The 18,661-nt window shown below is 37.4% G+C and overlaps 1 protein-coding gene across 1 annotated transcript in view; it reads right to left on the bottom strand.

The window, feature by feature from the left end:
* Positions 1-17,683, bottom strand: part of LOC142159361 (uncharacterized) — a 33,898-nt gene extending 16,215 nt beyond the window's left edge. Inside the window, exon 1 of the mRNA XM_075214179.1 lies at positions 17,417-17,683. Coding sequence (XP_075070280.1) covers positions 17,417-17,486 — 70 coding nt within the window. The 5' untranslated portion in view covers positions 17,487-17,683. The remainder of the gene's footprint in view (positions 1-17,416) is intronic.
* Between the last annotated feature and the right edge of the window lie 978 nt (positions 17,684-18,661).

Raw genomic sequence — 18,661 nt, 5'->3', positions numbered from 1 at the left:
GCAAATCACATCTAAAAAACCTACCGTAAACATGTGTAATTCAATAAAATAGCTATGACTATTTTGGTCATAGCTACACAGCATCACCTACAGATTGTTAGGAGGTACTGCATCCTAGTGACCTTTGAATGACTACCAATTTGGATGCCTCTGCTACAAGCAACAGGACCTCTACAAAGCCAAAATATAAATGATATATGTACAGCTTTTGAAGGAAATTGTGAGACAATTGATATAATCTACGTTATGGAGTGCCCTTGTGGACTCCAGTACGTAGGTAGGACGACCCGCTCACTCAAAATGCGGTTTAGGGAGCATAGGGTGAATACTATAAAAGGTTCACAGATACATAGTGTCTCTAGACACTTTTTAGAGAAGCATAACGCAGATCCCATAGGTCTTACTATTGTAGGAGTAGAAAATGTTCAACCCACCATAACAGGAGGGGACTGATATAAAAGATTGTGTGGGGAAGAGGTATCTTGGATGTTTAAATTGCAGACACTAAATCTGGAGGGTCTAAATGAGACCATAGGCAATGGGCGGGGGAGGTCCACTGTGATAGGCCAAAAGATGATAAAAGAGCCAGAAGTTTGATGGAACCCAGGTCAGAGAGGTTATCAATGGAGATGTTAAAGTCGCCCAGGTTGATGGAAGGAAGGTCTGGCGAGAGGTAGTGGGGGAGCCAAGAAGCAAAGCTATCAAGGAATAGGGAAGTGGGGCCAGTGAGGCAGGAAATGACTGTAACAAGAAGATGAAAGGGGTAGAAGAGACTGATGGCTTGGACCTCAAAGGAGGAGAACGAGAGGGAAGGAGGGATGAGATGGAAGGTACAAGTTAGGGAAAGGAGGATGGCCACACCACTGCCAGAAGGATCGCTGGGAGAAGGAAAGGCCCCCCTAGGATAGAGCAACAGGGGAAGTGGTACAAGAGGATGAGTCAGGTTTCGGTGATGGCAAGGAGGTTAAGAGAGTTGGATAAGAAGAGGTTGTGGACAGCGGGAAGTTTATTGCAGATGAATCTGGCATCCCAAAGGGCACAGGAGAAAGGATGAGTGGGCAGTGGAGAGATGTCGATGAGATTGTCAGGGTTACAGGTTCGAATCGGTGCGTAGGGTCTGGGGCTCAGAATGGGGCAGGATTAGAGTATGGCTATAGGGCGTGAGCAAGGAGGCAAAGGGAATGAGGGGAAGAAGTGGAGTGGGGAGGAGAGAAGGAACTACAGAGGAGACTACAGCGAGGGAGAGGGAAGGAGTGTAAGGGGTCCTAGGTGAGGGAGCCACAGAGGCAGAGATGCAGTAAGGAATAGGGTGGGTCAGGGGGACAAACCCCTTTGTCCTGGAGTACTCCCTCCCTGCTCCTTATGTCACCCTGCCCAGACAGTCTAATCATTCCCTCGATCTGCTACTATCTTGTGTGTCTCTTAGTCCCCCTATCAAGGTCCTATCAGCAGGGTCCTATCACCTTCCGCCTAACTGAATCATATAAGTTCTGTAGTAATATATGTACTACAATAATGCAATTAGTATAGTAATTGATATTATGTGGGAATATAAAAAGTTCAATAACAGAAATAGTGCATTAGAACTACCGTGGTAATAAAAGTACTGTAGTAATACAAGTAATGTATTAAGACAAGTAGTATAGTAATAAAAGTAGTGTAGCAATAGTAATACAAGAAGTGTGATAATATCAGTAGTATAGTAATAGAAGTAGTGTAGTAATATAAGAAGTGTGATAATATCATTAGTATAGTAATAGAAGTAATGTAGTAATATAAGAAGTGTGATAATATCAGCAGTATAGTAATAGAAGTAGTGTAGTAATATAAGAAGTGTGATAATATCAGTAGTATAGTAATAGAAGTAATGTAGTAATATAAGAAGTGTGATAATATCAGCAGTATAGTAATAGAAGTAGTGTAGTAATATAAGAAGTGTGATAATATCAGTAGTATAGTAATAAAAGTAGTGTAGCAATAGTAATACAAGAAGTGTGATAATATCAGTAGTATAGTAATAGAAGTAGTGTAGCAATAGTAATACAAGAAGTGTGATAATATCAGTAGTATAGTAATAGAAGTAGTGTAGTAATATAAGAAGTGTGATAATATCAGTAGTATAGTAATAGAAGTAGTGTAGTAATATAAGAAGTGTGATAATATCAGTAGTATAGTAATAGAAGTAGTGTAGTAATATAAGTGTGATAATATCAGTAGTACAGTACTAGAAGTAGTGTAGTAATACAAGAAGTGTGATAATATCAGTAGTACAGTAATACAAGTAGTGTAGTAATATAAGAAGTGTGATAATATCAGCAGTATAGTAATAGAAGTAGTGTAGTAATATAAGTGTGATAATATCAGTAGTACAGTAATAGAAGTAGTGTAGTAATACAAGAAGTGTGATAATATCAGTAGTACAGTAATAGAAGTAGTGTAGTAATATAAGAAGAGTGATAACATCAGTAGTATAGTAATAGAAGTAGTGTAGTAATATAAGAAGTGTGATATTATCAGTGGTATAGTAATAGAAGTAGTGTAGTAATATAAGAAGTGTGATAATATCAGTAGTATAGTAATAGAAGTAGTGTAGTAATACAAGAAGTGTGATAATATCAGCAGTATAGTAATAGAAGTAGTGTAGTAATATAAGAAGTGTGATAATATCAGTAGTACAGTAATAGAAGTAGTGTAGTAATATAAGAAGAGTGATAACATCAGTAGTATAGTAATAGAAGTAGTGTAGTAATATGAGAAGTGTGATAATATCAGTAGTACAGTAATAGAAGTAGTGTAGTAATATAAGAAGAGTGATAACATCAGTAGTATAGTAATAGAAGTAGTGTAGTAATATAAGAAGTGTGATATTATCAGTGGTATAGTAATAGAAGTAGTGTAGTAATATAAGAAGTGTGATAATATCAGTAGTATAGTAATAGAAGTAGTGTAGTAATACAAGAAGTGTGATAATATCAGCAGTATAGTAATAGAAGTAGTGTAGTAATATAAGAAGTGTGATAATATCAGTAGTACAGTAATAGAAGTAGTGTAGTAATATAAGAAGAGTGATAACATCAGTAGTATAGTAATAGAAGTAGTGTAGTAATATAAGAAGAGTGATAATATCAGCAGTATAGTAATAGAAGTAGTGTAGTAATATAAGAAGTGTGATAATATCAGCAGTATAGTAATAGAAGTAGTGTAGTAATATAAGAAGTGTGATATTATCAGTGGTATAGTAATAGAAGTAGTGTAGTAATATAAGAAGTGTGATAATATCAGTAGTATAGTAATAGAAGTAGTGTAGTAATATAAGAAGTGTGATAATATCAGCAGTATAGTAATAGAAGTAGTGTAGTAATATAAGAAGTGTGATAATATCAGTAGTATAGTAATAGAAGTAGTGTAGTAATATAAGAAGAGTGATAACATCAGTAGTATAGTAATAGAAGTAGTGTAGTAATATAAGAAGTGTGATAATATCAGCAGTATAGTAATAGAAGTAGTGTAGTAATATAAGAAGTGTGATATTATCAGTGGTATAGTAATAGAAGTAGTGTAGTAATATAAGAAGTGTGATAATATCAGTAGTATAGTAATAGAAGTAGTGTAGTAATACAAGAAGTGTGATAATATCAGCAGTATAGTAATAGAAGTAGTGTAGTAATATAAGAAGTGTGATAATATCAGTAGTACAGTAATAGAAGTAGTGTAGTAATATAAGAAGAGTGATAACATCAGTAGTATAGTAATAGAAGTAGTGTAGTAATATAAGAAGAGTGATAATATCAGCAGTATAGTAATAGAAGTAGTGTAGTAATATAAGAAGTGTGATAATATCAGCAGTATAGTAATAGAAGTAGTGTAGTAATATAAGAAGTGTGATATTATCAGTGGTATAGTAATAGAAGTAGTGTAGTAATATAAGAAGTGTGATAATATCAGTAGTATAGTAATAGAAGTAGTGTAGTAATATAAGAAGTGTGATAATATCAGCAGTATAGTAATAGAAGTAGTGTAGTAATATAAGAAGTGTGATAATATCAGTAGTATAGTAATAGAAGTAGTGTAGTAATATAAGAAGAGTGATAACATCAGTAGTATAGTAATAGAAGTAGTGTAGTAATATAAGAAGTGTGATAATATCAGCAGTATAGTAATAGAAGTAGTGTAGTAATATAAGAAGTGTGATATTATCAGTGGTATAGTAATAGAAGTAGTGTAGTAATATAAGAAGTGTGATAATATCAGTAGTATAGTAATAGAAGTAGTGTAGTAATACAAGAAGTGTGATAATATCAGCAGTATAATAATAGAAGTAGTGTAGTAATATAAGAAGTGTGATAATATCAGTAGTATAGTAATAGAAGTAGTGTAGTAATATAAGAAGTGTGATAATATCAGTAGTACAGTAATATAAGTAGTGTAGTAATACAAGAAGTGTGATAATATCAGCAGTATAGAAGTAGTGTAGTAATATAAGAAGTGTGATAATATCAGTAGTATAGTAATAGAAGTAGTGTAGTAATATAAGAAGTGTGATAATATCAGTAGTATAGTAATAGAAGTAGTGTAGTAATACAAGAAGTGTGATAATATCAGTAGTATAGTAATAAAAGTAGTGTAGTAATATAAGAAGTGTGATAATATCAGTAGTATAGTAATAGAAGTAGTGTAGTAATACCAGAAAATGATAACTTCAGTAGTATAATAGTAGAAGTAGTGTAGTAATACAAAAAATGTGAGCATCATCATCAGCTCTTTATATATCAGTTGTAAAGTAATAGAAATAGTGTAGTAATAAAATGAACACAGTAGTAAAAGTAGTGTTGTAATAAAAGTTGTGTAGATAGCAATTATGTAATAATAGAATAAATACTGTAAGATTTACAATAGTAATAGAATAAATATTGTATGAGAAGTAGTATAGTAATATAATAAATACTGTAATAGAAGTACTATAGTAATAGAATATATACTGTATGAGAAGTACTATAATAATAGAATAAATACTGTAAGATATGTACTATAGTTATAGATTAAATACTGTAAGAGAAGTACTATATTAATATAATAAATACTGTATGATAAGTATTACAGTAGTAGAAAAAATACTGTAAGAGCAGTACAATAGCAATAGAATATATACTGTAAGAGAAGTACTTTCGTAATAGAATAAATAATGTACGATAAGTACTATGATAATAGAATAAATACTGTAAAAGATGTACTACAATAATAGAAAACATGCTATATGAAAAGTACTATAGTATTAGAATAAATACTGTATGAGAAGTACTATACTAATACAATTAATAGTGTATGAGAAGTAATATAGTAATAGAAATAATAGTGTATGAGAGGTACTATAGTAATATAATAAATACTGTATGAGAAGTACTAAAGTACTATTGTAATAGAATAAATACTATAAGATTTACTCTAGTAATACAATAAATGCTGTATGACAAGTACTATGGTAATAGATCATATACTGTATGAGAAGTACTATAGTACTACAATAAATACAGTAAGAGATGTACTACAGTAATAGAATAAATACTGTATGAGAGGTACTATAGTAATAGAATAAATGTAAGATAAGTACGATATTAATATAATAAATACTGTATGATAAGTATCATAGTAGTAGAAAAAATACTGTAAGAGCAGTACAATAGCAATAGAATATATACTGTAAGAGAAGTACTTTAGTAATAGAATAAATAATGTACGATAAGTACTATGAGAAAATAAAAAACACTGTAAGAGACTACTATAGTAATAGAATAAATACTGTAATAAAAGTACTATAGCAATAGAATATATACTTTAAGAGAAGTACTATAGTAATAGAAGAAATACTGTATGATAAGTACTATAGTGAAAGAATAAATTTTGTTATAGAAGTACTATAGCAATAGAAAAATGCTGTATGAGAAGTACTATAGTAATAGAATAAATACTGTAAGAGATGTACTACAGTAATAGAAAATTTGCTATATGAGAAGTACTATAGTATTATAATTAATAGTGTATAATAAATACTAGAGTAATATAATAAATACTGTATGAGAAGTACTATAGTAATAGAAATAATAGTGTATGAGAAGTACTATAGTAATAGAATTAATAGTGTAAGATTTACTCCAGTAATATAATAAATGCTGTATGAGAAGTACTATAGTAATAGAATATATACTGCATGATAATTACTATAGTAATATAATTAATAGTGTAAGATTTACTGTAATAATACAATAAATACTGTATGTGAAATACTATAGTAATAGAATAAATACTGTATGAGAAGTACTATTGTAATAGAATAAATTTTTTAATAGAAGTACTATAGTAATAGAAAATATACTGTAAGAGAAGTACTATAATAATAGAATAAATACTTCAACAGACGTGCTATAGTAATAGATTATATACTGTATGAGAAGTACTACAGTAATAGAATAAATATTGTATTAGAAGTAATGTAGTAATAGAATAAATACTGTATGAGAAGTAATATTGTAATATAATAAATACTGTAATATTTATTCAAGCAATACAATAAAAACTATGAGAAGTACTATAGTAATAGAATTAATACTGTAATAGAAATACTGTAGTAATATAATATATACTGTAAGAGACTTGCTATAATAATAGAATAAATACTGTATGAGAAGTACAATTGTAATAGAATAAATACTGTAATAGAAGTGCTATAGTAATAGTATAAATACTGTATGAGAAGTACTATTGTAATAGAATAAATACTGTAATATTTACTCTAGTAGTACAATAAAAACTGTATGAGAAGTACAATTGTAATAGAATAAATACTGTAATAGAAGTACTATAGTAATAGAATATATACTGTAAGAGAAGTACTATAATAATAGAATAAATACTGTAAGAGACGTGCTATAGTAATAGATTATATCCTGTATGAGAAGTACTATAGTAATAGAATAAATACTGTATGAGAAGTACTACAGTAATAGAATACTGTAATAGAAGTACTGTAGTAATAGAATAAATACTGTAAGAGACGTGCTATAGTAATAGAATATATACCGTATGAGAAGTACTGTAGTAATATATTAAATACTGTAATATTTACTGTAATAATACAATAAATACCGTAAGAGAAGTACTATAGTAATGGAATATATACACTGTATGAGAAGTACTATAGTACTAGAATAAATACTGTAATAGAAGTACTATAGTAATAGAATAAATACTGTATGAGAAATACTATTGTAATAGAATAAATACTGTAATATTTATTCTAGTAATACAATAAAAACTGTATGAGAAGTACAATTGTAATAGAATTAATACTGTAAGAGAAGTACTATAATAATAGAATAAATACTGTAAGAGACGTGCTATAGTAATTGATTATATCCTGTATGAGAAGTACTATAGTAATAGAATAAATACTGTATGAGAAGTACTACAGTAATAGAATACTGTAATAGAAGTACTGTAGTAATAGAATAAATACTGTAAGAGATGTGCTATAGTAATAGAATATATACCGTATGAGAAGTACTGTAGTAATATATTAAATACTGTAATATTTACTGTAATAATACAATAAATACCGTAAGATAAGTACTATAGTAATGGAATATATACACTGTATGAGAAGTACTATAGTACTAGAATAAATACTGTAATAGAAGTACTATAGTAATAGAATAAATACTGTATGAGAAATACTATTGTAATATAATAAATACTGTAATATTTACTCTAGTGATACAATAAAAACTATGAAAAATACTATAGTAATACAATAAATGTTGTATGACAAGTACTATTGTAATAGATTATATACTGTATGAGAAGTACTGTACTAATAGAATAAATACTGTAATAGAAGTGCTATTTTAATAGAATAAATACTGTAATATTTACTCTAGTAGTACAATAAATACTGTATGAGAAGTACTATTGTAATAGAATAAATACTGTAATAGAAGTGCTATAGTAATAGAATATATACTGTAAGAGAAGTACTATAAGAATAGAATAAATACTGTAAGAGACGTGCTATAGTAATAGATTATATACTGTATGAGAAGTACTATAGTAATAGAATAAATACTGTATGAGAAGTACTATAGTAATAGAATATATACTGTAAGAGAAGTACTATAAGAATAGAATAAATACTGTATGAGAAGTACTACAGTAATAGAATATATACTGTAAGAGAAGTACTATAAGAATAGAATAAATACTGTAAGAGACGTGCTATAGTAATAGATTATATACTGTAAGAGAAGTACTACAGTAATAGAATAAATACTGTATGAGAAGTACTATAGTAATAGAATAAATACTGTATGAGAAGTACTACAGTAATAGAATAAATATTGTAATAAAAGTACTGTAGTAATAGAATAAATACTGTAATATTTACTCTAGTAGTACAATAAATACTGTAATAGAAGTACTACAGTAATAGAATAAATACTGTAATAGAAGTGCTATAGTAATAGAATATAATACTGTATGAGAAGTACTGTAGTAATATAATAAATACTGTATGAGAAGTACTGTAGTAATATAATAAATACTGTAATAGAAGTACTACAGTAATAGAATAAATACTGTATGAGAAGTACTACAGTAATAGAATAAATATTGTAATAAAAGTACTGTAGTAATAGAATAAATACTGTAATATTTACTCTAGTAGTACAATAAATACTGTATGAGAAGTACTATTGTAATAGAATAAATACTGTAATAGAAGTGCTATAGTAATAGATTATATACTGTATGAGAAGTACTACAGTAATAGAATAAATATTGTAATAAAAGTACTGTAGTAATACAATAAATACTGTAATAGAAGTACTACAGTAATAGAATAAATACTGTAATAGAAGTGCTATAGTAATAGAATATAATACTGTATGAGAAGTACTGTAGTAATATAATAAATACTGTATGAGAAGTACTGTAGTAATATAATAAATACTGTAATAGAAGTACTACAGTAATAGAATAAATACTGTAAGAGACGTGCTATAGTAATAGAATATAATACTGTATGAGAAGTACTGTAGTAATATAATAAATACTGTAAGAGAAGTACTGTAGTAATATAATAAATACTGTATGAGAAGTACTGTAGTAATATAATAAATGCTGTATGAGAAGTACTACAGTAATAGAATAAATACTGTAATAGAAGTGCTATAGTAATAGAATATATACTGTAAGAGAAGTACTGTAGTAATATAATAAATGCTGTAAGAGAAGTACTGTAGTAATATAATAAATACTGTAAGAGAAGTACTGTAGTAATATAATAAATGCTGTAAGAGAAGTACTGTAGTAATATAATAAATACTGTAAGAGAAGTACTGTAGTAATATAATAAATACTGTAAGAGAAGTACTGTAGTAATAGAAGTAGTGGCGTTGAAGTCCTCCGTGCTGTTCTCAGAAGATTAGAGTGCGGGTCTGGGACATGTGCAGTAAAGCCGCTGCCTTCACTACCCCCGACGCTCACAAGAGACCATCCCCAGTGCTCCCCTTACCGGAGAGGATCCATATTGATGTGTGCAGGACATTTATGCAAATCAGTTTATTGATGGGACACTGAGTGAGAGTGATGGAAATGTCCAACGTGAAGTATTCCTGGGATCACGATGACGGGCTACAGCTACAGAGGGTGATGGGATAATAGAGGGAGAACACAAGGAGGGAGGGCCCTGCTCCCAAGAGCTTACATCCTAAAGGGAAGACACAAATAGGGGAGTTGAGGGGAAGCTGAGACCAAGGAGTTAGGAGCGGGACTGATTGTCACACTTGGTAGAGGCTATTCTGATGGGGCGTGGGAGTGGGAACAGGTATTCAGTGACGTAGTGAGGCCGAGGGTTTAGCAGAGCGGAGGGGGTGGGTAGGAGAGTGGGTAGAGATGAGCTTGGACATGTGAGGGGGTGGATTGGTTGAGAGCTTTGTAGGTGACAGTGAGATGTTTAAATTTAATTCTGTAGTCCATGGGGACAAGTGCAGTGACCAGCTGAGAGCAGAGATAGAGCGGCCGGAGAGAAACATAAGACGGTCTCAATCCCCGGCTGCTAACAAGTATTTTGTGCCTTCCATAGATGATGTAGATGACACAAAAGGCACCCGGCAATACCACCAATTCCTATTACAGTATCAGCAGAGATGCTCCACCACACCCGGAGCAGAGAATTACCGTCCAACCAGCTGAGCCCGCGGAGGTGACAGACGCCAGCATCCAACCAGTCTACTTACACAATCACCTACCATCAGAATCTAGAACTGCTGCACCCTGTGAGCTGTGAAGTTAATAACAGTTATTTGTATAGTGCCTACATATTATTCAGCGCTGTACAGAGAATATGTCAGCATTCACATCAGTCCCTGCCCCAACAGAGCTTACAATCTATATTCCCTACTCACTCACACACCATAACAACACAGACTAGGATCCATTCTTGACAGTGGCCAATGAACCAAACATTATGTTTTTGGAGTGTGGGAGGGAACCAGAGTACACAGATAAACCCCGGCAGACACGGGGAGAACATACAAACTCCACACAGTCAGAGCCCTGGTTAGAATCACACCCATGACCCCAGCGCTGAGAGGCAGCAATGCTAACCACTGCTCTGCCCAAGCGGGGACACGGTAAGTCACAGCGCGTGTTTAGTTTCCCAGCAGCAGTGACACCAGCAGCTCAGAATGACAATGACAGTAAGTGTGATCAGAGCAGCAGAAAATCGTCCCGTCATCTCTGTGATGGAGAATCCACCAAACACTTCTCACAACCAAAAATCACAGAGGAACCGAAACCGTGAGCGTCCAATTACATCATCATTATCGGCCCACAGAGCTCCAAGCTGGGATTACACTACAAATACTGGAACATGATGGTACAAGAGGAAATAGAAAATAAAACGGTGACAATGACTCAAATAAAAGAGCGCAAAAAAGAATGGAAAGCAACAGGATGGAAATGGACAATTAGGACATAATAGGGCAAATGGAGAGGAGTGTTACAGAGGTAGATTAGTTATCAAAGCACAAGGACAAAACATGGCCGAGACTGTGTGGAGACATAGTTACACCGCGGGAGCCATTGAGAACAGGACATCAAATCCGCCTTCTGTATGATGAAGATCTGTATATGGGATGATGGCCCAGGACCTGCTGCTGAGCTGACTGTATGGCTGTTTGTGTAACGTAAAGTACAAATATATGCACTGACTAATAGTGAATGTTTTTTTCACTATCAAAAAAACCCACTAAATTTAAAATTTTAAATAAACTGACTGGGTTCTCGGAGCCTGTCCTGAGAGAGGGTCCAGAGTGTCGGACATGGTGTAATTCTCAGGTGTCAGATTAATGTGTGTAGTCAATGTTCCATCAGGACCTCTCTGTATTATTGTGTAATAGAATCTCTCCTGACCCAGCACTATGTATATCTGGATCAGTGTCCCCTGGGATCTCAGTCGGTGAGACACATATAACGCTGACTCTCACTGAATCTTCTTCCTAAATTCTGCTCAGGTGATGGAGCCTGAAAATCTTCCCATACTCAGTTGCGATGTACTATATCCCTCCGACACCTATACAAGCAAAATCTGATGCAACAAACGCTCCCACTTTTTAAGATATATCCACTACAGTGCAGGCTCTACCCCTGTGGTCTAAAAATCAGGACAGCTGGGGTCTGCTTTCATCATATTCTAGTAAAGGTTTGTGCCCTAAATACACCAGCAGGATTTATAGTATCTGGAGATAATGGTGCCATGTCTAGAGCCAAATCCATAGATCCGGGATACGGTTACAGATACACCCACCCCCTGGTCCCACTCTAGGTAAACATCGATACCTTAGAAACATACAAATATTGGGCTACAGGTCCCTCTAGTCACCCTTATCTGGTGTATTTGTATTTTATCTGAAGTTACAGAAGTGATACCCCCCTCCCCCTCCCCATCCAGAACCCTAGATGATGTCTCTGGGAATAAGGGGCTTCATGTTTTCAGAAACAAAATATGATTCTATATAGAGATATTTCTAAATGTTTCCTTAGTGTAACCAACCAGTAACATTAATATACATTAAACCGTGTCCTCTGACACTGCAGTAACAACCACACTGAGTTAAACAGAAACACAATCGCTATTAGATAATATTCTGTCTGTGGTAATCTCATTTATCATTACTTATATCTGTTATCACCACGTGACTGTCACTGTACTCTGACAGACAGCAATTACTCTCTCATTGTTACCTAGAGACATCCCCTCTCCCAGATACTAAGAGTAAAGCTGGGTACACACTACACTGTTTTCATCCAATAATCGTCTCAAACAGCGACATACGACCGCTCGTTCAAAAGTCGGGTCAGTGTGTGTAGTGACACGATGGTCGAAAGTCTGCCCAAGTGGACGATTATCGCCTCATTTGGTTGGTCGTAACGTTTAATATTTTCGTTCCAATCTCGTTTCCGCTGTGTAGTGTGTATAAACTTCCGACCGATCCACAACAGTGAATTTAAAAATACAGTCATTGCTCACAACAACATGGCTGTAAAAAGTCGCTAACGGGACGTCCGCTCTTCCCTTTATCGTCCTAAACAAGGCTAGTGTGTATGCAGTCCATGGACCGAGCGATCGGACCATCGGTCGCATGTAAAATCGCTCGGCATAAAAAGTTGGTCGAAATTTCTGTAGTGTGTACCCAGCTTAACTGTGTCTGTGATACCCAGAGACATCCCCTCTCCTAGATACTCAGATTAACTCTGTCTGTGATACCCAGAGAAATCCCCTCTCCCAGATACTCAGATTAACTCTGTCTGTGATACCCAGAGACATCTCCTCTCCTAGATACTCAGAGTAACTGTGTCTGTGATACCCAGAGACATCTCCTCTCCTAGATACTCAGAGTAACTGTGTCTGTGATACCCAGAGACATCCCCTCTCCCAGATACTCAGATTAACTCTGTCTGTGATACCCAGAGACATCTCCTCTCCTAGATACTCAGAGTAACTGTGTCTGTGATACCCAGAGACATCCCCTCTCCTAGATACTGATAGTATTTCTCTCTGTGATACCCAGATACATCCCCTCTCCTAGATACTGAGAGTAACTGTGTCTGTGATACCCAGAGACATCCCCTCTCCCAGATACTCAGAGTAACTGTGTCTGTGATACCCAGAGACATCCCCTCTCCCAGATACTGAGAGTAACTCGGTGATACCCAGAGACATCCCCTCTCCAAGATACTGAGAGTAACTCTGTCTGTGATACCCAGAGACATCCCCTCTCCTAGATACTGAGAGTAACTTGGTGATACCCAGAGACATCCCCTCTCCCAGATACTGAGAGTAACTCTGTCTGTGATACCCAGAGACATCCCCTCTCCTAGATACTGAGAGTAACTGTGTCTGTGATACCCAGAGACATCTCCTCTCCTAGATACTCAGAGTAACTGTGTCTGTGATACCCAGAGACATCCCCTCTCCCAGATACTGAGAGTAACTCTCTCTGTGATACCCAGATACATCCCCTCTCCTAGATACTGAGAGTAACTGTGTCTGTGATACCCAGAGACATCCCCTCTCCCAGATACTCAGAGTAACTGTGTCTGTGCTACCCAGAGACATCCCCTCTCCCAGATACTGAGAGTAACTCGGTGATACCGAGACATCCCCTCTCCCAGATACTGAGAGTAACTGTATCTGTGATACCCAGAGACATCCCCTCTCCCAGATACTGAGAGTAACTCTGTCTGTGATACCCAGAGACATCCCCTCTCCCAGATACTGAGAGTAACTCGGTGATACCCAGAGACATCGGCTCTCCTAGATACTCAGAATAACTCTGTCTGTGATACCCAGAGATATCCCCTCTCCCAGATACTGAGAGTAACTCGGTGATACCCAGAGACATCCCCTCTCCCAGATACTGAGAGTAACTCTGTCTGTGATACCCAGAGACATCCCCTCTCCTAGATACTGAGAGTAACTCTGTCTGTGCTACCCAGAGACATCCCCTCTCCCAGATACTGAGAGTAACTCGGTGATACCGAGACATCCCCTCTCCCAGATACTGAGAGTAACTGTATCTGTGATACCCAGAGACATCCCCTCTCCCAGATACTGAGAGTAACTCTGTCTGTGATACCCAGAGATATCCCCTCTCCCAGATACTGAGAGTAACTCGGTGATACCCAGAGACATCCCCTCTCCCAGATACTGAGAGTAACTCTGTCTGTGATACCCAGAGACATCCCCTCTCCTAGATACTGAGAGTAACTTGGTGATACCCAGAGACATCCCCTCTCCTAGATACTGAGAGTAACTCTGTCTGTGATACCCAGAGACATCCCCTCTCCTAGATACTCAGAGTAACTGTGTCTGTGATACCCAGAGACATCCCCTCTCCCAGATACTGAGAGTAACTCTGTCTGTGATACCCAGAGACATCCCCTCTCCTAGATACTCAGAGTAACTGTGTCTGTGATACCCAGAGACATCCCCTCTCCCAGATACTGAGAGTAACTCTCTCTGTGATACCCAGATACATCCCCTCTCCTAGATACTGAGAGTAACTGTGTCTGTGATACCCAGAGACATCCCCTCTCCCAGATACTCAGAGTAACTGTGTCTGTGCTACCCAGAGACATCCCCTCTCCCAGATACTCAGAGTAACTGTGTCTGTGATACCCAGAGACATCCCCTCTCCCAGATACTGAGAGTAACTCGGTGATACCGAGACATCCCCTCTCCCAGATACTGAGAGTAACTCTCTCTGTGCTACCCAGAGACATCCCCTCTCCCAGATACTCAGAGTAACTGTATCTGTGATACCCAGAGACATCCCCTCTCCCAGATACTGAGAGTAACTCTGTCTGTGATACCCAGAGACATCCCCTCTCCCAGATACTGAGAGTAACTCTGTCTGTGATACCCAGAGACATCCCCTCTCCCAGATACTGAGAGTAACTCGGTGATACCCAGAGACATCCCCTCTCCCAGATACTGAGAGTAACTCTGTCTGTGATACCCAGAGACATCCCCTCTCCCAGATACTCAGAGTAACTCTGTCTGTGATACCCAGAGACATCCCCTCTCCCAGATACTGAGAGTAACTCTGTCTGTGATACCCAGAGACATCCCCTCTCCCAGATACTGAGAGTAACTCTGTCTGTGATACCCAGAGACATCCCCTCTCCCAGATACTGAGAGTAACTCTGTCTGTGATACCCAGAGACATCCCCTCTCCCAGATACTGAGAGTAACTCTGTCTGTGATACCCATAGACATCCCCTCTCCCAGATACTGAGAGTAACTCGGTGATACCCAGAGACATCCCCTCTCCCAGATACTGAGAGTAACTCTGTCTGTGATACCCAGAGACATCCCCTCTCCTAGATACTCAGAGTAACTGTGTCTGTGATACCCAGAGACATCCCCTCTCCCAGATACTGAGAGTAACTCTGTCTGTGATACCCAGAGACATCCCCTCTCCTAGATACTCAGAATAACTCTGTCTGTGATACCCAGAGACATCCCCTCTCCCAGATACTGAGAGTAACTCGGTGATACCCAGAGACATCGGCTCTCCTAGATACTCAGAATAACTCTGTCTGTGATACCCAGAGACATCACCTCTCCTAGATACTGAGAGTAACTCGGTGATACCCAGAGACATCCCCTCTCCTAGATACTCAGAATAACTCTGTCTGTGATACCCAGAGACATCCCCTCTCCTAGATACTGAGAGTAACTGTGTCTGTGATACCCAGAGATATCCCCTCTTCTAGATACTAAGAGTAACTCTCTCTGTGATATTCAGAGACATCACCTCTCCTAGATACTCAGAGCAACTGTCTCCCAGATACTTGGAGTGATCATTCCCCTAATACTGTGAGACATTTCTCCTTCTGATATTAAGAGTAACAGTGTCAGAGACTTTTCCTTTTCCTGGATACTGAGTAACCATTACCAGAATAACCAGAGATATCCCCTCCTCTGAAAACCCCGAGTAACCCCAGAGACATCCTCTCTCCAGAATACACAGATTAGCTGCTGGTATGATACTCAGTCTTCTCTCTATCATGCCGGTATCGGTATCAGTATCAGACTGAAGACAATTGAACCATATTTATCCTTTCCCAAAATCCCAGTCCACCTCTCTCCTCGGCACCCAGATGTCTTGTCTCTTGTATGCCCATAGTTCCTAGGTTTCTTCTCTCGTTGTTACTCAGAAATACCCATCTTACTAGTATCTCGCTGGCACCTACAGTAACTGCCTCACTGTTACCCCTATCGTTACTATGCCGAGTATTCCTCTCCTGGTTCAAGATTACCTGTGTTACTGGCATCAGTACTCCCCACTCTCTGGTCCTTTGAGCACCTGTCGTCTGGTACCTAGTTTACACCTCTTCTTGGCACCCAGATGCCAAGGAGAAGTATAAGCTGGTTTTACTGGGGTCCAAATTACCATAATATAGAATCATAGATACCCAAAGTACCCATCTCATAAATACATATTCTACCCCTCTCACCTGTATCCTTATTACCGACTTCCCTGGTACCCAAATTATCTGTCTGTGTATTGTACATAGTGCTCCTCTTACTGGTAACCAATCTACCTGTATTACTGGGTCCCACACTACCCCTCTTTCTGGTGCCCAGATGACCCGGGGTGCAGCCCAACAGTCTCTCCATTAGCCAGGATTCCTGTATCACCAGTTTCATTGGTACCCTGACTATTTAGGAAACACTTTCTCATCTTCTCCTCCTGAACCCTCCCCTGGACCTGGGATCTGACCATAGTCTGCTGAGCAGAAGACATGTCCAGCAGCCCCCGGAGAACAAGAACATGTGAGAATTAGGTCAGACAAATTTTTGGTAAGTGGGTCACTGTGATTACTGATGCCGTGGGGAACAGGACAGTCATTAACACCCAATTTTCTCCATTCTACATCGCTCTACATCACCATATCTCAGCTCACATGTCTGTCTGCAGAATCTGGGTACACAAATGATAATGAAATAGTGACTGGGCATATTATACATGGACCAGGCTTTCACTGACGTACCAGACTATTGGCCACTCTGGAAGTGATTAACCGAGAGAGTTAATCCCTGTAGGTGACAGTAAGCCTGAGGCTGCAGGCCTGGAGATAGTGAGATGTCTGGTGTCATCACCACTGGGCCCTGTATCACACACGCTGGGTACACAAGGATCCGTGCCATCCTGTGATCTGCTGATCCCAACACCAGTGTCATCACCCATCTCATGATCCCATCCTTCTAGTCTTACGCCTAATCCCTGCCTGATCCTCTATCCTTCTCTACCTTCCCGAAATACACCAGGATTCATTTCATCCCCCTCCCTCTCACCTCCTGCAGCCTGCAAGGTCCTGACATCCTTCTGCGCAGCGCTCTCCTCCTGGGTGCATTCCACCGGCATCTTCCCGTCTCCTATTGTAAATCCTGGAGGTCCCCTTGTGTGTCAGGACCCCCTCTCTCTGGGGATAATTGAATGGAGCTCAGTGCTGTGGATGAATCTGCATCTCTCCTGCTAGGAGAACACAGGCTGCTGCTGAGAGGAGGCTGCGCACTAAGCTCCTCTGTATTAGTGCAGCTTCACTGAATGATAAGGAGCAGCCTCCAGTGATGCTCTGTCATTCCGCATGATGTCACATAGGGGATGGTGTTTTTCTCCCATGCAGAAGGGGCAGGGTGTGTGCTAAGCACTGCAGAGGAGATGGGAAGGTGTACAAGGTGGGAGGGAAGGAAGGAGGACAGGCACCCCTTGTTTCCTCTTGTCCAGGTTCTTCTCTCTCAGTGTCAGTCACCCCCTCTCTCTCCACCATATAATTACATCAGCTTTGTCTTCTCTGCTTCTCTATTCAGGCTATTAACCCTTGTAAGACCTGTAAACAAGACTATAGAGGCACCAGACAGATCCCTGCAAACACCGGGGTCCTATTTCCAAATAATACATCCAATGATATCATTCATTGATAGCGTAGATCTGTACTAGTTATAGATTTATTACATAGAACTATCAGTGGCAATGAAAAGAATCCTACATCTTATGTTTGTAAAATGAACAGTGAAGTATTTCTTATAATACAGCCTTAATCTGTGTATTAGATGGGAACAGATACTGGTGTATAAACTATGTATTATGCTGCACTTGTACAGTGTGAGATGGAAGGAAATAGATTTTATTAGAGGAAGAGAATGTCAACCTATAAACATGGATTATTAACCTAATAGATTCTGTCATGTGGAGACCTTCCTGTACTCTTGTAGTAATTGTTTGCTAATTATTATCTAACTCTGCAGAAAATTGCTCTGTTCCATCTACCCCCTGACAGATACATAACGATATATTCTGCAGATTATTACATTACTGACCTCTCTAGAGATCTGCAGAACATTGCTCTGTTCCATCTACCCCCTGACAAATACATAGTGATATATTCTGCAGATTATTACATTACTGACCTCTCTAGAGATCTGCAGAACATTGCTCTGTTCCATCTACCCCTGACAGATACATAGTGATATATTCTGCAGATTATAACATCACTGACCTCTATAGAGATCTGCAGAACATTGCTCTGTCCCATCTAC

The sequence above is a fragment of the Mixophyes fleayi genome, chromosome 5 (assembly GCF_038048845.1).
Source record: "Mixophyes fleayi isolate aMixFle1 chromosome 5, aMixFle1.hap1, whole genome shotgun sequence".
NCBI classification, from domain to species: Eukaryota; Metazoa; Chordata; class Amphibia; order Anura; family Limnodynastidae; genus Mixophyes; species Mixophyes fleayi.
This window is presented reverse-complemented; position numbering and strand designations above follow the sequence as displayed.